The sequence below is a fragment of the Cryptomeria japonica genome, chromosome 6 (genome assembly GCF_030272615.1).
Source record: "Cryptomeria japonica chromosome 6, Sugi_1.0, whole genome shotgun sequence".
Taxonomy (NCBI): domain Eukaryota; kingdom Viridiplantae; phylum Streptophyta; class Pinopsida; order Cupressales; family Cupressaceae; genus Cryptomeria; species Cryptomeria japonica.
The window spans coordinates 149,308,252-149,330,012 of NC_081410.1; the positions used below are offsets into that span (position 1 = coordinate 149,308,252).

General features: G+C 34.7%; 1 protein-coding gene across 1 annotated transcript; it reads left to right on the forward strand.

Annotated features, from left to right (window-relative positions):
* Positions 1-7,210: 7,210 nt before the first annotated feature.
* On the forward strand, positions 7,211-8,849 carry LOC131876546 (uncharacterized). The gene is made up of 3 exons (XM_059221972.1): positions 7,211-7,350; positions 7,448-7,704; positions 8,269-8,849. Exons 1-3 carry the CDS (start codon positions 7,211-7,213, stop codon positions 8,847-8,849), a joined length of 978 nt encoding a protein of 325 aa, XP_059077955.1.
* The last annotated feature ends 12,912 nt before the right edge of the window (positions 8,850-21,761 follow it).

The window sequence follows — 21,761 nt, forward strand, 5'->3', positions numbered from 1 at the left end:
TCATCTCTTGAGGACTCTGTTCCTTTTAATGAGGTCAAACCCAAAAATAGAAGAAGGAACTCCCCTATTGGCCAAATCACTCTAGCCTCAAGGGGGGTCTTAACTAGAAACAGACAAAAATTGGACTGTGGGTCAGACTCAAGGGGGGTGGGGAGACCACCCAATGCAGTTAGCAGAGATAGGCAGAGTCGGATTGCCATTCCAGATGGAGCCCAGAGAACATTACCAGAAAAGGGGATGGGATCCCCCTCTCATGCTAGATGAAAGTCATCTCATGGAATATAAGGGGTTTAAATCACCCCGACAGGCATGCCCTACTATCTAATTTGGTTAGATATCAGAAACCAGATATTTGCCCTATCCAAGAAACTAAAATGCCTGGTAGAAAAGTGGAAAAAAGTAAATTGGAGATTTTTGGAGATTGTGGCGTTCACTGTATGGTTAAGTTCTAATTACGTTTTTTATCAAGCACCATCAAAATCTCGAGACTGCTAAGTGGTAAGGTTGTTCTCTCTTCTCCTAATCACATTGCTACTAGATTCTTTAATCTTAAAGATGGATCCTCCTAGATTATTTCCAACATCTATGCTCCTAATGGAAGATCTGTTAGGAAAGCCCTCTAGTCTTCCATTTGCCATCCTAGATCGCTATTCCCTAATGAGAAATGGGTTCTTCTGGGAGACTTCAACACCCCTCTCTCAAATCTGGAGAAATCTAGGGGTATACCTATCTCTATTGGTAGTAGAAAAGACTTGGCTAACATGATCAACTCTTTGATCCTTTTGGATCTAGATCGTATTGGTGCTAAGTTCACCTAGTCCAATAGATGCAGTGGGGAGGATCTTATACAGGTTAAGCTTGATAGGGGTCTTGTCTCTCCTGATTGACTCAATGCCTTGGCCATGTTGGATCATACCACTTCCCTATTTTCCTTTCAGTGACTCCATTGTCTGGTAGAAAGGCATACCCCTTCAAATTTGAGAAAATGTGGCTGATGGCCTCTGACATCCAAGATAAAATTATGGAGTGGTGAAATATTGATATCTAGGGCACAACCATGTTTCATATAGCCAAGAAGCTATCTAATGTCAAGTCTAATATTCAACATTGGAACAAATCCTATTTTGGCAATATCTTCAAAGATAATGAGAAGCTTAAACTGGATCTTGAGGAGGTTCAAAAACATATTCAAGTTTTCGGGTTTGATAAAGATGTCTTGAACAAAGAAATTGAAATTTTGACTAAATTGCATGACATTATTTTCAAAGAAGACTGATTTTGGAAGTAGAGATCTAGAGATTTATGGATTAAAAGTGGTGACAAAAAAACTAAGTTCTTTCATATGATGACTCTTAAACATAGGGCCACTAATAGAATGAACAAAATTCAGATTGGCTAGAGATGGGTTGATAAGCATGAAGAGATTTTCCAGGAAGCCGTCAACTTTTTCTCTAATCTCCTTTCTGTGGATGACCCTCTTGAACCTCTAGCTCAGAATGAAATCTTGCAGGAGGTTCCCACCATTATCTCCCAAGATATGAGCTCAGAGCTTACCAAAATGCCTTCTCTTGATGAAGTTCACAATGTGATCTTCTCTTTTGAAGCTAACAACGTCCTTGGTCTCGATGGTTTGCCTCTTTTTTTCTTTCAATTTTTTTGGCAGATTATTTGCTCTAATGTGGTCGCTATGGCTGAAGAATTTTTTAGATCCCGCTCTCTCCTAAAGGAGTTGAATGCCACCTTCCTTGTCCTCATCCCTCAGAAATCAGATGCCTACTCTTTTCAGGATTTCAGACCTATTAGTCTTTGCAATTCTTTATATAAAATCTTCACCAAGATTTTGGTGCTTAGACTTAAGATTTTCATCCCTTCTTTAATTTATAAAAATCAAAATGGGTTTGTTCGTGGGAGGCAGATCTTGGATTATGTTATTGTGGTGCATGAGAACATCCACTCCCTTTCTATCAATAAAAAACCTGGCTTTATTCTGAAATTGGACCTGCTGAAAGCTTTTGATAGAGTCAACTGGAGATTTCTTCTCTGAATCCTTAGGGCTTTTGGATTCGGAGATAACTTCATCTGGATCATTGAACAATGTGTTTCCACCCCCAAATTCTCTTTGTTGATTAATGGATCTGCCTCTGGTTTCTTCTTCACGTCAAGGGAAATTAGACAAGAGGATCCTCTATCTCCTTTCCTTTTCATTCTGATGAGTGAAGCTCTTAGTAAAATTATTCAAAGGGAAGTCAAAAATGGCAATATTATGGGATTACGACCATCCTCTCAGGCCTCTTATGCTCTCACCAACAATTTGTGGATGATACTTTATTGATGGGGGAAGGCTCGGTTAAAGAAGCTAAGAATTTAAAAAAGACTTTGGATATCTATGAACAAGGTTCTAGGCAAAAAATTAGCCTAGCTAAAAGATCCATTTTTTTCTTTAACACCCCTGAACACAGGAAAATGAATATTGCCTCAATTATTGGTTGTAAAGTTGGAATTTTGCCTGACTCTTATTTAGGTCTCCCCCTCTGCCATGGTCCAGCCCCACACTCCTTCTAGGCTATTCTTATAGACAAATTCCAAAATAAGTTGGTTGGGTGTAAAGGCACTTTGTTAAGCCAAGCTGGTAAACTCCAGCTGCTCAAAGGCACTTTCTTTGCAAAGAGGCAGAGGAAATGCTGGCCATCTGCTACTCCATTGCTCTTTTGTCAAGGATATCTGGAATCACTTCCTTAACATCTGGAACACTAATTGGGTCTTCCCTGAAACTGTCCAAAGAATGTGGTTTGAATGGAAGTGCCCCTTTGATAATCAGGCTTTGGGAGTTCTCTGGAATTTATCTCTTCCTCATATTGCTTGGGGTATCTAGAAAGAAAGAAACAATAGAGTCTTTAGAGATTTGAAAACTCCTGCGCTTGTTGTGGCTACTAAAATTCGCATTTCTACTGAGAATTTTCTATGCTTCTACCCCAGTAGAAAGAATGACCTTCCCCTCCCTACTCTCCAAGAGGAATGGGATACTATCAATCGGTGGAAAATTGATTGGAATATTGCCACTCCAGTACACAAAACCAAGAAGTGCAGATAAAATGTTCTTTGGCATCCCCCTCCTATGGGATGGATCAAAATCAATGTGGATGGGGTGGCTAAAGGGAATCTTGGGCCGGTCCGGTGTGAGGGAGTGGCTAGGAATCATTTGGGTTTGTTGATTTCTATGGTGACACTCCCTCTCGGAACCCAATCTAACCACTTTGCGGAGACCAGCGCTACCCACATTGGGTTACACATGGCTAAAAGAGAAGGCTTTAGCAAAGTCTGGTTGGAGTCTGACTCGCTAAACACTATCAATTGTCTGAATGAGCATATGGATCCTAGTTGGACAATAGCTAATTTGATCAAGGATTGCCAGATATAATAAATAACCTGGAAGAATTCAAAATTTTGCATTTTTTACCGGGAAGGCAACAAAGCTACAGATCTATTAGCCAATCTGGCAGTGGGCTATGTGGCGACTAAATGGTGGAGTAGTAAGGAGTCATTCCCAAAAAACCTATGGGATCTGGCTCGTGATGATTACGCCCACTTGCGTTAATCAATGATCTTTAATCATGATTTGATAGAGTTGACGGGGAAATGACTCCTTTTTGTTTTCCCTAACTGAAGATCTAGAAACTTCCCTTGTGCCTGGATTTTCTGTCTTATTATGTGGCCCATTTCCTGCGACTATTCAGAGACTTCACTGGTTTGGCCCATTTCCTGCTATTCGGCAACACAGAGCATAATGGGTGGGGACAAGAACAGGCAAGAACCATCTACTTGTGAGAAATGGAAGAAAAACAAGGATGTGTGGTAGGAAATCGTTGATGGGGGAATCATCCCCTTCTTGGATAGAATTCATGGCCCTTCTCCTCTTCTCACGAAGTCTTTTGTCAATGGATGGAAGAAATGGATTCTAAGGGCTTATCGAGCTGAGTATCAGTTCGATGAAACCCTGGTGGCGATGGTCACTAGCCTGGAGATGAATGGAAGAAGGTTCTATAGGGACATGAAAACTAGGGAGGAGACTTGACAAATTTATTTGACAAAGACAAAGAGCGCTCAAGAGTTACCAAGATGGCTTATGACAGCTACAATAGGAAAGATCTTATCGCTCCTTGGACGGACATGACCGAGTTGATCATGAGGTATATTACACTCAATGGTAAATATGCCAACATCTTTTCCTATCATTTTACATTTTTGAATCATTTTAGGCATGGTAAAATCATTTATGTTCCTTTCTATTTGGCCTCCTCTTTAGAAAATAGCCTTGTAAAACATATGGAGAATCCAAACAATCCTGTCCTCCATGAAGGGCTTATTGTGCTCATCATGGAGTATGCTAGGAACCTTGAAGTTGTGCCCTCTCTAACAAAAAAAGGCCAACAGACTAATATTCAAGATGTCTCTAACTCAAAAAATGGATTTGGAGGATAGTGGGGGTGCCATTCCTTTTAACAACCCTAATTATAAGCCTGCGGAAGAAGGGGAGATGATGGTCACCCCTGGGATGTTTAGCAGTAAGAATCCTCCCAGATGGGTGGCCAACAAATATAAATCCACCAGCAAACTGATTTCTAAGGTTGAGCCCCTTTCTAAAAAGAAGAAGCTTGCGGCTAAGTACTATGGTCCAAAGAATTCAAATCAGAAAATTAAAGTGGACATTCCAATCAATGTCCTGAAAGAAAAATAGGGGACCATGGCCAAAGAAGAGAACAGTGGGATATAGAGGACTTGTTATCTGATGAACCTGGTGATGCAATCTACCAGAAGCCAGGAGAGCTGCTGGAAGTGGGTGGAGTAAGAAATTGATATCCTCAAAGTGGGCATTAAAGAGATTATTGAAATATTCACTGCCTCCCTTGAGCCCAGCAAATCTGAGAAACTCATGATTATGACCCAGAAGCTCTCCCAGGACGTCGAGGTGATGAAATGCAATCATGAACAAAGAATTGAAAAGGTGGAATAGTCTATGGTGGAGATAAAGAAAAACCTCAAGAACCTGGTTGACATAAGCAAAGAAGCCATGAACAACAGTATAGAAGGGCTTGAAAAGATCAATGCCATGGTTGTGGAATACAAAACCTTTCACAGTGAACTAGAGAAAGATCTTGGAGGTGAAGATATGGCTGCTGGAGACTACAAAATCACTGGTCCTAGTTCTAGAACCAGAAGAAGGAGCAACAATAAGGGTACCTCCAGATTCATTATGGAGGAATTGGAGGAAATCAACAAGATTTCCATCTAGAAGAACAAGGAGCTGGTGCACTCTCTTAACTAAGTGCTTTTCTTTTGTTTTGTCTTGTTGTCTACGTCTCTTTTTCTTTTGTGATTGTTCTTGGGTGCTCACCTATTTCATTGTTGGTTTATGTCTGTTTGGCTAATGGTCGGCTTTTGTAAAGCTATTGGTTTCAAGTCCATGTAAAACCCATTTATCTTTATCAAAAACCTTAAACTTAATGCTAATTGAGCTCTAACAAGATCTATATAATTGAATCCTAACTCTAATTAAATTCTAAGTCTAACCTTGAACCTTAATGTAATTCCCTAACCCTAATCCTATATGAACTCCAAACTAAACGAGAGAACATTATTAGCTATTTATATAATTTAAAATATATTTTTATTATGAGAATATAACAAAAATTGATTTAGTTAAAAAAAATAAACACTATTTAATTAATATTAGAAAAAAAAATCGTTAATTAAAATTTTTTAAAATTATTTAATTATGGAGTTGGGGAGAAATTCAAATTTTGAATTTGAATTGGAACAATGATGTTAAATTAATTAAATAATTAAAATTATTTAATTATTAAAGAGGAATAATTAGTAAAATTAGTGTTCACAAGTGCGAGAAAATTTTAGGTGTCTACAATTACATATGACGATGCATTTTACTTACTATGATATTATTTGTCACATATGTACTACATGTTTATAGAATGTAGCAACCTTTTAAAAACAATCAAATACATAATAAGCATTTTTTTTAGGTTGCAGTTTTACTCCTTATCAAATAGTTGTTCAAGTTTTGAATTTAGATGCTACAACATCTTTCTCATTGAATTGATTCTGGAAATAGTATAAATTTACATTATTTTTAATTAAAACTTTAATTATTATGAGTTCTCATGATCTCAGTATACATGCTTCACACATGTGCATAAACAAAATGTGGTCCACAAACACAATATGATAAGACCATTTTAGACATGAGCATTCAAAAGACTCATATCTTAGTAGAAGAAAAAGAATACCACGATTTGAAATTTTCAATTTGATAGTTTTTTAATAAAGTCTGACTAATTATTTAAAATTCATCATGAACTCTTAAAATCTAGTTCAATGTTCCACTTTGAAACACCCTTATGTCTCTTGACATATGCCACTAACTTAAGTTTTTATTTATTTAGTTTTCTTTCTATTTAAAGAATGACAAGGTCTTCTATGTGATTTATAAGAATAGATGCAGCCCTTTTCTCCTCCATACAAGGTTGAATATAAACGTCGTGATAATGACTCATTCAAATAACACATGCTTTCTAATACATAATATTTTAATATTTTAGATATATAAATTAATTGATCTAATCTAACAAGACTTTTACTTTAATTAACTTAGTATTTAAGTAGAAGAGTTTTATAGTGTCACATGACATCATCGTTCTAGGCATGCAGTTGTGTATCCATCTCGACTGTGTAATACAAATTCTTTAAAAAATGTTTTCTAAAAGCTTGTCTGCTAATACAACCGATATGATCACGAAAAGTTCCAAACAAATGCCTTATTTTATTTTATATTTATAATTCAGAATAATTCAGAATAGAAGTCTCACCTTATCTGCATAACAAAAATGGGTGTCTCCAACCTTAAGAAATAGTCAAAAATGGATCTCTCACGCGTTTCCATAACTGTTTTGAGTTTAACGAGTCATTTTTTAAAGAACAATCTTTTAACAGGATCTTTCCAAAGATATTTAAATCAGAGAATGGAGAGTAATTTGGAAAATGTGATAACACGCCAAGAAAGAGTCAGCATGGCATCTAGTGGCGGTGTTTACAATTGAAATGCGTATATATACTTGTTCGCCATTGTTTGGAGGAAAACAATCTCAGTTCTCCCAAGGGGAAAAAAAAACCATTGAAAAAAGAAGAGTAGAGAACTATGGCTTCAATATGCAGGAACTCTTTGCATGTAATCTCAGTTATCCTATTGCAATTGGCAACGTGCCTTTCATTTCAACATGCCGCTGAAACGACATTTCAGCTTACAAAAAGTTCAATTCAGCCTCCGTTTGGAAACTCGTGAGAAACAATCTGAATCTCTGTTTTTTTCTTGAAGAGTTTTAGTTGACACGCAGTCAGTTTATCTCGTAAATTGACACCCATGTTTTAATTGCAGACTGTTACTGAAAGTGAATGGAACTGGAGTCCAGATTTACCGATGTGAGAAGAGCTCAAATGGGGCCGGGATGATGAACTATACCCATGTTGGAGCAACTGCAAAACTTTACTCTCCTTATGATAATGAGAAAAATGTATCAGTGGGCTACCATTACTACCTTCCTCATCCCCTAGCCCAAGGAGCTCAGCCCACTTTTTCATTCAGCATGGTGGAAGGAGACCCTGTGTCTGCCATACCCGAGTCAACAGTTACAGGTATTGTAAGTTTTGTTCGAATGTTTTTTTTATCTAGACTTAAGAATTGGTGAGGCTACGAATAGGAAATCTTATTTTGTCAAAATTGAATTTGAACCTTGGTGACAAAAATAACGTCATATTTAAACCATTACACTATATAATACTGACAATATTTTAATGATTAAACGAATAATATTACATTTGTCTTTGAAGTTTGATGTTCCATTTCTTATATTATTCATTTTGTATGCCTCGAATCATTTTAGTCTCTTTGTGTTACAATTATTTTTCCCTTTATTGAGTTTCAGGATTTACTCAAAACATTTATGTTTGACTAAAAATAATAACAACACATTTTTATGTAGAAAAAAAAATGGTAGATAATTGTATTTTTATTGTCATAAATTTGCATTTGAGTGATCTTATTTGATAGTTTAAAATGATCTCCAAATTTCTCTCATAGATTAAAAATGTGATCGAACAAACTCACAGAAAATTCTAAAAGCATTTCAATCATTTTGACCATCTTTAGAAACCTCTTGTCTATTGATTTCTGCTATTTAATTATTAATATGGTTACAGTTAACCCAATCGGTACAGAGAAGGGCAAGAGTGAGGATGACATTGATGATTTGCTGCTGAAGGGAATTAGTCATAGTGGGTATGGGCATGCAAGTGAGGTATCATATGTCCAACGCAGGCATTCCAAGGGTGGAGTTCCCCCACCATATTGTGAAGAAGATGCAAAAGAAATCCAAGTCCCATACACTGCACAGTACTTATTCTGGTCTCAGGATAGATCCCATGATACAGCAGCCATTCCTTCTGAAATAAGTGGTTATTCAAAGAATTCAATCCCTATTTTGGGGTATTATGGAGAAGGATATCAACACTACAGATTCAACGGTTCTTCCTGGATCAATTTCAATGTATCAGCTTTGCTGTATACTTCACCGGGACAGCAAGTAGTGGGAAGACATTATTTTCTTTCACAAGCTGATGACAAGGGAGGACAGCTTGCATGGGAATTCTCAATGCCTTCTGGTCTTGGGAAAGTTAGAGTGACTTTCAAGTTAGTGAGTACAGTTATAGTAGATCAAGATAGTATCCCTTGGACCAAACTTGAGGCCACTAGTTATGCTGCTGATCCTCCTTACATGTAAGTATATGATTCATATTATTCTTCTTTCATTAATATTATTCTCACCATTTTACTCATGGCTCTTTTCCTTTTGAATAAAATTGCAGAAGTAGATCATATATAGAGCAAGTGAAATACGTGCAGAGAGTTTCCACTGTGGGAGGACTTCCTCCTAAACATGAAGATACTCCAAATCCAGAAACAGGAAATATATACTTGTCACCTTTCTCCTCAATCTATTGGTTCTCCACTGATACCAATTCTTTGTAAATGCTGTGTTGACTAAGTATGAATTAATAAAATGTGCAAGATCACAATTGAGATCCGGGATTCCAATTCAAGTTCAATAATATTTTAATTGCTATATCTTTCCCATGGGTTTGTTCTTATTTTGCATTCAGGTACCTGTATTTATAAGAATTCTAGCTATATTATTATGCTAGCGTCCAATGGCTTGGATTACTATTTTATATAAATATTTAGGGTTTCATACAAAATCTAAAATATTTGTGGGTTAAATGTGAGATTTTTGGGATCAAATTTAAGTACCTTAGGACTGATCTAATGTATGAGAGTGATCTATGGTCTAAATGGTGAATTTGATAGAGCACAGACTTTTGTAATTTGATTCAATACATGAGTGTATGGACTAATATTTTGAAATATTTTTTGAGTAGTTGTCAGATTGGATTATGGATTATGTCTCCTTGGGTCAAGTCCTTTAATGGACTAGCTCCATGGCATTCTAGAGCATGTGAATGGTTTATATTGGCAAGAGCCAAGAATTAGGAGATTCAAAAAAATTGAGTTGTTGGGGTCAAATGGGCCTTTTAGGGTCAGACATACATGCTTTGAGATTGACTTAGGTTAGGAAAGTGAAGATTCAAGGTAGGGATCAAATGTCTAAATAAATATGAGAGCATGGGTGTAATAAATGGCTAATAATGACAAATATATGAGAATGAGTTTAACTATGGATGGGGTAATTTCAAATTTATGCTGTGTAAATAGATATAAATTGAGATTAGATAAAGAATTGAAAATGAGTCAAATTGAATAAAAGAGTTTGTAACATATGGATGCATAATTATATTAAACCATTCCATCAAATTAGATATTAATAAAAAAAAAAATTGACATAAATCTATAAATTTGACTATCAATTTTTTTTAAAATAAAAACACTTATTTACCATGACTTTGGTTTTGGAAAGATTGATTAGTGAGCATTTTTCCAAAATAGGCCATGCATAGTTCTTGTGCTTTGGTCCATGCACTCACATTAATGCCAAAAGAATTTATGTTTTACTCTCCTATGGTTTCTCTAGCTTCAAAAAGACTTATGTGAGGATCTTTTTCTTCATGCTTCCAACATGTTCAATTGTCTACACTTCCTAAAGAATATTGCTATTTTCATTGATTTGGTGTCCCTCTTCAAATTAATACCTCTAATATTGGTAGTTGTAATGTTATTGTTAAGTTGTTGTACCTATTGTTTTTGCCTTTTGTTTGGATTTACAATTGCTTTCTTTAATAATTGGTTTGTGCCTCTTTTATTGTTTGCCTTAGCTCACCCTAGATTTTTGGTTCTCTTTTGTCCCAAAGCTTCTATTTATGTCTTATATATTATAATTGTTTTCATATAATACAATTATGGTGGCCTCATGAAGCCCTTCATCAATCATAAAATAATTTATTTATCTAAGAAGAAAGAAAACAATTAACTTATATTATTAAATATAACTTCCTTATAATAAGTACTATTTCAGTTTTTAATATCATTTAAAAAATTCATTTAATATCTATTTAGCACAATTTATTACTATTAAATTATAATTTATTTCAATTCTCAATTTAGTGAGAATTATTTAAGATATGATTCACAATATTATCCAGCATCTTGTTTAAAAAAATAAAAATGTGAAGGTATTTTTAAAGGATTTGCAATTACATGGTTGATCATATCATTGAACATTTCTCCTTTTACTTAAAAACACAATTTTGGGTTAGTTATGAAATACTTGATATTGAAGTGCTTTTATTTGATCTCTACATTATACTTGATGTTGTCTGGTGCAGGGGCACAAGACTAAAATTAATCATTTCTTCCTCAATGAATTTCATGTTTTGTTTCAAGGTGTTGTAAGGGACCTTAGAATCCCATTTTCATGTTTATTTTGGATAATAAAGTCCTCATAGTCCATTTTTGTAAGACCTAGTGGCCTAGGGTGCTTTATAAACTCTATGGTCAACTATGGTCAAAAGGACTTAGGATGTGTGGATTTAGTGATTCAAGTGTATTTTGGTCTAATTAGGTCCAAAATAATATGTTTAGGCTCCTAGGTCTATGTTTGAAGATAGTTTGTTGGTAAAATACAAAATTGTCAAAAAATTGACAAATGCTGTCAATATTGGTGAACAAGTTTTTGAAAAGTTGTTAAAATCAGTTCCTAACATTCACAACCACCTGATTTTGGTTGGAACATGTTGGGATGGCTATATTATTCCTCAAAAAACCAATTTTGAGGTTGGTTGAAGAATAATGTGAAAGTTGATAATTTGAAGCAATAAAAATTCTGTATTTTCCTACAAATTTGCTGCTATTTTGGTTGGTACGGGCTTGTACGATCTGAAAACTGAAAAATTCTTCCATGATGAGTTAGAGGGGTGAAATACCTTTCATTTGAGTCAACTAGAGCATTTTAAGTGGAGAAATAAGCGAGATATTGAAGTTTTAGTGAAGACAGCCCGTGAAAGGGCATAAACCTAGGATTTCACATTTCTTTTCCTTTTCTTCCATTTTAACCATGAAAAAAATCTAAAACTTGGTTGGATGGAAGATTTGGGACTGTATTTTAAGATTTTATTTGTTTCAAACCTGGAGGAAGTGTTTGGAAAGAGCAGAAATTAAAAGAAGCCAGACATCTCTATGTGGCTGGCAATGCAAAAGTAGTAAAAAGACACAAAAAAACCCCATAACTATTGGTGAATTGTAAACTAGTGTATAAAACCTTGGAATTGGTATTATTTTGGATTCCCATAAATTCTCAAAGTCATACTTTTCTGATATGGTGTGTAAAAATGGTACTTCCTTCATTAAGTGCTTGAATTAGTCCTTGTTGTCATCATTGAGGGTTTGGTAGAAATGTGGTTTGTTGAAGCATTCAAGCCCTTTCCTTTTGGAAAAAGTGCTGCCCAGGGGAGTGTATTTGATGTGTGCAATAAAATCTAGGTGTCCTTTGGAGATTTTGTGTTGTAAGCCAAAAAGTTGTTTTTGGAGACTAGTGGGCCTAGAGAGCCAAATTGGGCTTGGATACCTTGGGGACTTGGAGGAGAAAACCAGAGGGTGGATTTGGATATTTTATGATCCATTAGACCTATCAAACCTATACAAGGCTTTGGGAAACATATAAACCTTACTTGGAGGGGAGTGAGCCATTTGAGTACTTTTTGAGCATTTTGCCTGTGGGGTTGTTAATCCATTAATGGTGAATTTTGTGAAATGTCTCAATGGGGGGTTATGGGGAAGGAAAAATATGTGTTGAGATGTTATATTTGTTCTTGTAAGGTGTGAGGTCTGGTTGGGAGAACCTCTTTTCCCAAAGGGGTAGTGTTGCCTATTAAGCAAGTGAGCAATTTGGGTTTTTCCAAGTTGTGTAGACCATACCTCTACATCATTGTCAAACAATTTGATATTTATTATTCTTTTATTTAGATGACATTAATTTGCTTTATCTTAAATACCTAAATTTTAAAATCTCATTAAATATTTATGGTTTCAACTTAAATGATGCAATTATTATTGATTTTGATATAAATAATTGATATGTTGCTTTAATTATTAAAAATAAATAAACTAATGCTTTGAAATTTTTAATTCAACATCTGAATGACTCTACCATCAATAAACATCTAATCAAATAATATTTTCAATCAATTCAATTTGACCTCACATCAAAATTAAATTACTACCATTATTCATTCAATTTTAATGTGTAATACTGAGACACTATTATTTTCTAAGAAATATGTAATACAGTTGATATCATCAAATTATGAAAATAGATGCCATTTGTCTTTACCTCCACGATTCGTGGTGTATAGTATCTGGAAGAACAATCTACACGGTTGACTTTAATTTTAAGAAGCCAAACTTTGGATTTTGTCATATTGAATAAATCTTTCTTAATCCTTCCCGATATTTTGGGGACAATCTATTCAAAATTAGTTTTTAAGCTAATATTTGATTGCTATTGGCATATTTCATTTCAAACATTTTGTCCATTCATTTAAAATAGTCCAGTGATCTTATATGTGAGTTATGTTTAAATATAATAAATAGTTGTTTTATAGAATTATATTTAAAATAATTTATATTAAAAAATAATACTTATCAAAAAATCTTTGAGATTTTTCTTTTATAAAAATAATTGGATTATATTGATTTTGGTATTTTATTTTATATAACAGATTATAATATTATGAGGGAATATACACTTATATACATTCAAATTAAAAGTTGTCTTTTAGTTAATTTTCTATGAGGAGAAGGATTATGGATCTATAGTCTTTTATAAGTAGTGGGGCTGAAGATCTAGTCCATCAATATTTTTTAAGAGTTAAAGTTGGTCCAATCACACCTTCAAAAAAATTGGAAATTAATTAATGATTTAATGAAGTTAGCCAAAAATCTATATTTTTACTTTAAAACATTATTTATTTGTGTTCAAGTTACTTTTAAAAAGCGTTTATTCTAGTAGGAAATCTCAAATTATTAGATCACTCATATAATATAATCTAAAGTATACTAGTGCTCAAAGTAAATAATAGCTTGCTTTTATTTGACGTATCCAAAATCTCAGTTTGTCAAATAAATTTGTATCCCAAATTTAGCTTTATACTATTTTTAAAATTGAAAAAAACTAGAGTATAGAGTATATAATAGAATTAGTGCACATACAATTTGAAACATTAACAAAATAAATAGAAAGCAAAGACAATATACAATTTTTTAACTAGAATTTTTTTTTTAGATAAGGAACCTTGTATAGAAAATATTTTTACTATTACAAAAACTCAATGTTTTATTCATAAACATGTGTGGATATAAATAAAAACATTAAAAAAAAAGTTTTAAAAATTCCACGAATCATGTAAAAGATAAACATGAGAGATTTGAAGAAAGGTTAGACATAGAAAATATCACAATAATATATATTTTAAATGCATTCTATCACTAATGATTGGCCCCATCTTGACTATTAAACATGTAAAATCGATAAAATTTTCACAACAAAATGGGCCTAGGATGATGAAGTATATTAATGTTGGAGCATTTGTGAAGCTTTACTCTCTTTTTCAATAATAAGAAATATTGGTCATTGGGCTAGCATTTTATCTTATCTCTTGGCTCAAGGAGCTCAACCCATGCTAAATAGTCATGCATCTGTTAGAAGAAAGGAAGAACCAAAAAAGCATGAGGTTAGAAGAAAGGAATACACATTCAATAAAAAATAAAAGAGATCACACACAAAAAAAAAAAAGAAGAAGAAAAAGAAGTATCATGTTTATAAAATAAACATTAGAATGTTTCTCTGAACTCCTTAGTTTTACTATTATTTTGTGCAATGGTTTCATATTGTATTGTTTTCATGTTCTATACTTCTCTTTCTTAGTTCCATTCATGTCATAAATGATGATGTTATTGTGTTTTATTTCTTACTTTGTTCACATACTAATCAAATCTCTTTACTATTGTATTTTGTTTTCTTTTCCTCTCTAAAGTTGTTCACAATTTTTTACTCACTCAAACCCCAAAAACTAACTACCAACATTAAATATGTAATGACCTTTTATATAACTTTTAAATAAAATATTGAATGACAAGGTTTTCTATTCGATTTAGAAAAATAGATGTAGCCCTTTTCTCCTTCATACAAGGTTGAATATAAATTTCCTCATAATGACTCATTCAAATTACACATGCTTTCCATAATTTTAAGGAACTTAATGACTACAAAATCATTGTAGTCAATGTAGTTTTCATATTACTCCTAACTTCTTGTCCAATCCATAAGTTAATCTCTATTATAACTAATTATTAATGTGGTCACATAAATCTGTCCATTTTAATTAAATGAATATTTACTATTTATTTGTTAAATAAATCCACTAGCCATCAGTTAATTAAATTAACATTTAATTAAATTCATCTTCAAATAATTCTCCTATTAATTAAATAAATTATTCAATTCATTTCAATTATTTCATTAAATCAAATTCACAATCAATTAAATGAATAAATCCTAATTGTTTAATTTAATCCCCTTTCCTCTTTTAAATAAATAAAATAAAATAATTTATTTAAATCATTAAATCCCTCCCCACTTGCACTCTCCTCAACATCTCAATTCGATTTACCAAATGAATATAATGCCCCTAATGTAATTGAAGAAGAAACATTTGATAATTTACCGTTTGAACCTAATGCAATTGAAGAAGAAACATTTGATAATTTACCATTTGAACCTAATGTAATTGAAGAAGATACCGCATTGAATAATCAATTAAATGATGAACATATTACACCTTCTCTACTTGATGAATTGAATGTACATAATGCACCGATGTTAACACCTAGAATCATTCGTAGGAAACCAAAGTATCTAATTGACATTGATGAGAATATATTGAAGTCAATGCCCAATAAAATGAATGAACTAACTTGTAGGAGAATGGTTAAAAGAATATGGCAAAACTATTTTTAAAACTTAAATCAAACCGCAAGATGTCAATTAATTGTTCAAATGATTAAAAATTTGAATTTTAGAGAGACAATGAAAATTCTAGGCCTAAGATCATCTGAAAGTAATAGTGAAAGAACTATTGTCAGAAATCTATTTGATGCATATCAATCTATTGGTTCAAAATCATGTAGTAAAGATTCTAATGCTACTTGACATGTCATTACATCAACCATAATGAGCAGGAAAATAAAAAAAGATCATTTGATAAGCAAAACAAGTAAGTCATTAAACGTTAGTAGAACAACATTAAGTAAAGCATTAAAGAGGCGAGAACAAATAGAGGAACCTAACAATAATTCTCTTTGGGCATTCTCGGGTAGACTACCATGCAAAGACAAGGTTGTTGTTGATGCACTAAAAACATTAATTGAAAATTTTTGGCATGACAACACAAGAGTATCGCCCAATCAAAGAGATATTGTTAGAAGGCGAATTGGGTCTAAAAATCGTGAGCCACATGCGAAACACTATTTGGATATGACTCAAACTAAATTTTATGAAAGATTCCTTCAAAAGTTTCCTCAAATAAAAATTTCTCAAAGATTTTTTGAAATGGCAAAACCTTTTTATATTAAGATTAATCATGTACACACCACGTGTTGTTGTAGGATGCATATTGAATTTTCCATGCATTATGATATTTTTCATCATATTTGTTCTACTTTGCATACTAACGATGTTTTGCAGGAATGTAATATACAAGAACCTCCTAAGTCGGCAAGAGAATTTATTTCAAGTGTGCTATTTAATAGACATGATGGTTGCATTTATTATAAGATGCCTTGTTTGGAAGGTTCTTGTGCTATATGTGGTGGTTTGCAATGTTTACCAAGATGCATACATTTGGAGAGCACGCATGAAATTGGTACGAAACTAGTTTCTTTCAGAAAATACAAGACATTCACATATGGAGTTAAAGATGGAAAAGATTTGAAGAGATGTGAGCTAGTGAAAAATGATATATGTGTAGCTCAATTTATGAAAATGTTTTAAGAGAAACTTTTTAATGAGTACATAATGCATACACATAGAGCTCGATGGTTAGATGAGCAATTCAAGTTACGTAAGGACATATTTCTTCTTGGCACCATTGTCTCTATCATTGATTTTTCTGAAAATTATACACTACAACCTCAAAATGAAGTGCAATCCATCTATTATCACTCTACACAAGTTTCTATTTTTGTACACATAGCATTCATGCATGCAGATGATAGCACAGAGGAGGATAGAAAGGTTGTAAGAGAGTATCACTTCTACATAAATGATGATCGTACTCATTCATCGGAGTTTTTACGAGGATGCTTTAAAGTTTTCTATGATATTTTAAGGGAAAGGAACATACGATACAACATCTGACACTTAATATGGTCAGATAATTGCACCGCACAATTCAAGAATGCAAGGATGTTTTATTGGTTGACAAGGATGCATGTTACAAGTGGTGTATAATATTTTTGGAATTTCACTGAGGCTGTACATGGTAAGGGAGAGCATGATGGTGTAAGAGCATGTGTGAAAAGAGCCCTAGCTAGGGTAGAATTGAAGTACGAAGGTGGTGCTGAGTTGGTAGATGCAGAAATAATTATGCGATGGTGTAAGTCTATGATGAGTCCAGGTAATCCAGGTACGTCATTGGTTCATAGATATTTTTGGTTGATCACTAAATCTAACATTAAAAACTATCTAGATTGTTGTACAGTTGCAAGATCGAGTGACATGCACTCATTTATGAGTTCAAATTCAAGTTCACTGGTAATTTATACGAGATTGTTGGTGTAAATAATTATTCATCATGGATATTATTACACCTTACTTAAGTTTACTTAGGTACATGTATTTCATAGTAGTTTGGGTATACAACACTTGGGTGTTTGTGCCACATTGGGATAGTGTGTGTAGGAGAATTTCCACCTTTTATGGTGTGATCTTGTTGTTACACTCCACATTCAATGGGTGATCCACCTCATGTGGAATATTATATTGTTTCTCCTACCTACCTACACCTATTTCCTACCTACCCTTGTTTCTTATTGAGCCACATGTCATGTTTGTGGTCTCACATATCCATATAGACTTGCCTATATAAGCAAGCTCATATTCATTGTATGTAACAATTGATGATCCAGTTGATCAGTATTTTCATATTGATAGAATACAGTTTATTTCTATCATATAATTTGTCTCTCTTATTTATGCTTTCCATTGCCTCTTGATCTTGGCAAAATCTCACATGGTATCAGAGCCATTAGAGTGTCATTGGTTTGCTAATTGAGAGAAATTTGATGTTATTTGGGGTTTGCATTTTGGATCTTTCTATTGCAGGTTTTTATTGAAGCTTGATGGGTCAAATCTGAGATCATCAATGGATTTAGGAGGTCCAAGAAAGTTATTTTTGCCTTTTATTTCATCCAAATCAGACTTTAGAGGCCAAATCTAGAGGCATTTGAAGTTTGACGCTGCGGTAGAAATTTTCCAGAAATTATAATTTTGTAGAATTTTCAAATAGTGATATCTCACTCATCTGGACTTGTTTTTTTGAGAAATTTTTTTTGTTTTGGGGTAGAATTTCATGATCTATATAGTGGTGCAGGATTTTTCTGATTTTTGGATACAGGTTTTTCAAAAATCGTGAAATCCCAATTTTTACAACCTTGGAGGCTTCGTTTGGGCTCATATGGACTCCTTTTCAGGTGCTGTTTTTTTTTAAAGTACATATTTTTTCATCTACTTTAATAATCTACCATCTATTTGTATTAATTTTAAGTAGAAATTATACTTTTAGTATTTGGCCATTTTTGGCATATTTGGTACTTGCATTTTGCTTGGATCTCAGTTTAGATCACTAGCAGTATTTGTTGAAGTGGTGCAGGAGCACCCTTCAGAACTCTTCCTCCTTCTTTTTTGTTGTTTTTTTATGCTTCTTTTGAAGCCATTTTATATAAAATAAAGAGCCATGTGCTCATTGGTCATAGTTAAGGTCCTAGTTGAGTTCTTAGGGTCATAAGTCAAGATTGAGATTTTCTTGAAATTTGAGGGTATGTGTGCCTTTGCGGTGTTTAGGGGTCCTTCCTAGCATGTTGGTGTCCTTAGGTATGCTCGATGTGGGTGTAGGAGTCAAGAAAAGCAACATTGGGAAAGTTGCTCAAAAGTTGCGAACGTTGCATGACAACTTTTTAAAATTGTCAAGCAACTTTTTCACCTAGAAGCCAAAATTCTTAGTTTGGCGTGGACAACCCTAATATGGGAATACAGACCAAGGAGAGGGTAGTATAAGTATTTCCAAACCCTAAATTAATGGGTTAGATGTTAGAGATTGTACAGCCCAAGCAAACTAATTGACTGTGACTGCAATTTTTGTTGCCAATCGACACAAATGGAAAAGAAAGATCATTAATGGATTGATTTGAATGCAAAAATGTGTAGAGTGTCTTGTATGGTGTATTTAATCTCATTTTGAGCAATTAGATTAGGTTTTTATTTGCAAGTTGTGTGTGTTTGTAAATAGTTTGTAACCTTGCTTCTCACTGTCCAGTTTTGGACTGGTGTGTGTAAATGGATGCATAACTCCATTCCCCATTGTGGAACCACCATGAAACCATCGAGAATGAGAGTGCAGACTTTGTATTATAGTTCAATGCAAGAAGGGCCCTTGAAAATGCAGGGAGGCCATCAAAAGACCCAATCCTAGGCAAGACTGAACAGTGCCTAGCTAGGAAAGGTTAAATTGCAGAGGTCTTGGAGAGCAAGGTTGGTCAGAGGAGATTGAACCCTTTGGAGGAGGTGTAGAGGAGTGTGTGAAGCACCATTGGTGTGAAGGAGGATCCTCCACCAATCTAGACAAGGTGGCTAAAACACAAACATTCACTGTGACCCAGGCAGACCATGAAAACCCTCACAAAACCCTTAAAAACCCCAAAATTTGCCCTAGGCACTATACGACCACTTGGAGGCCCAAAAATAGAGAAATAATTGAGCCCTTGCCAAATGAATGGTAGTCCATTTTGGGAGTTTGGGTTGTTTGTGCATCATTTGTGAGAGGGAGCCCTAAAGGACCAGGTAGGAGGCCTAATTGGTCAAAATCCTTGTAGCCCTATTTTGTGGGCAAAAACACAAAATAGTGAATTCGGTAAGGGGTTGGAATCTTGAAACTTCTTGAGGGCACATGGATGCATGTAAAACATGGTTTAATACCAATCCTAACCTTGCTAGGACCTAGGAAGCAGTAGGACAAAACAAGCCCTTATTAGCCATAGTAAGGGGTTTTGAGTCTCATGAGTAGGTGAGACCTTAGGAGCAGCATTGCAACTCATTGGTGGGTGGATTGGGAAAGGTCAAGGGATTTCTCAAGCAAGGGAAGTCCTAGAGACCCTAGGGTGTGAAGAGAACACTAGGTGATCCTAGGAAAGGATCCAAGAGCATAGACTAGGCTAGTCTATCCCAAACCCCATCCCATCAGATTGGTATTAGAGCGAGTTAAAGATTTGTTGGACTGTGTATGTCTCTATATATTGGTGAATCAATAGGGGAGAGCAGAATGGTCACTAATGCAAAGCTAGCTAGGGAGGTAGAAGAGTAGAAGGAGAAGAATAGACTCCTTGAAGAAGCTATGAGTGAGATAAGGGATAAACTATAGGAAGTGGTGGATTAGAGGACACGAGGACGTTGGGGTGAAGACACCAAGGATAAAGGCAAGAATACCATTGACATAGATGACATAATACCTGAACCAGATCCCTTGTTTAATGAAGAACCTTTTGTGAAGGCTATTAAGGCTTTGAACACCAAAGCTTTTGAAGGATTGCCACATTTCAATGGAAGGATGGAAATTGACACTGTTATGGAATGGATTGAGGGCATGGAAAACCACTTTGAGTGTGAGGGAGTGATAGAGGCTCAAAAGGTTAAGGTTGCCAAATCAAGATTAAGGGGAGCAACTTTAACATGGTGGAAGTACCTGCAAGAAGAGAGAGTTATCATGGGGAAGCTACCTATTGCCAATTGGAAGGCCATGGTGAGTAAGATCAAGGAGAACTACTTACCAGAGGATTATGAAGTCCAACTTCATAAGAAGAGATAGGGTTTGAAGCAAAAAGACCTTGATGTAACCTCCTACACCAAAGGATTTCAAAAACTTTGTCTTAGATCCAAAGTCCAAGAAGATGAATCTATTAAGGTGGCTAGGTATCTAAGTGGCCTAAAGTGGAACATTCAAGAGGAGATAAGCCTATGGACTCCTACAACTGTTCAAAAATGTCATCAACTTGTTGTCAAGGTGGAAGAGAGGAACAAAAGGAAAGGAGACTCTAATAACAGGGGTAGAGGCAGAGGTAGAGAACAAGTGAATCACCGAGGTGGTTACCAAAGCAAGGCAAATGAGTAGAGGAAACAAGGAGAAGCCAAGTTGACTGAACATAGTAGTGAAACCAATCTCAGAGGGGACCATTCTAGAGGAAGAGGTGCACAAGGTGGTCCAAGTAGGGGTAGACGTACCGGTAGAGGTAACTCCTAGTTTGCAACTATGAAGTGTTACAATTGTGGTCAATTGGGACACCCGACATATAGATGCCCTGCCAATCCTACCTCATCAAATAGTGGAAAGAGGGTTGCTTATACACATGAAGACTCTTCAAGCAGTAAGGCACCTAAAGTGGACCATATTGAATTAGAGATTGGAGAAAATTTGATGTTCAATAGGGTCTTGATAAGACAGCCAGTCAAGAATGAACCTAAGCATAGGAGAGCATTATTTAGGGTGAGATGCAAGATCCTTGGTAAAGTTTGCAAGGTGATAGTAGATTCAGGATCATCTGATAACATAATATCAAAGGAGGCAACCAAGAAGTTGAAACTTACAAGTATACCCCACACTAACCCATACAAGGTTACATGGTTGAACCATGAGTAGAGTGTGCTTGTCAATGAACAGACTTGGGTAGAGTTTTCTATTGGAGGATACAGGGATAAGATCCTTTGTGATGTGTTACCTATGGATGCCTGTCACCTTTACTAGGTAGACCCTGGCAATTTGACAAGAAGGTGATCTATGATCAAGAGGAGAACTCCATTTCATTTAAGAAGGACAACAAGACCTTTAAGATTTAGTCTTTGACAGAGAATGAAGAGGGA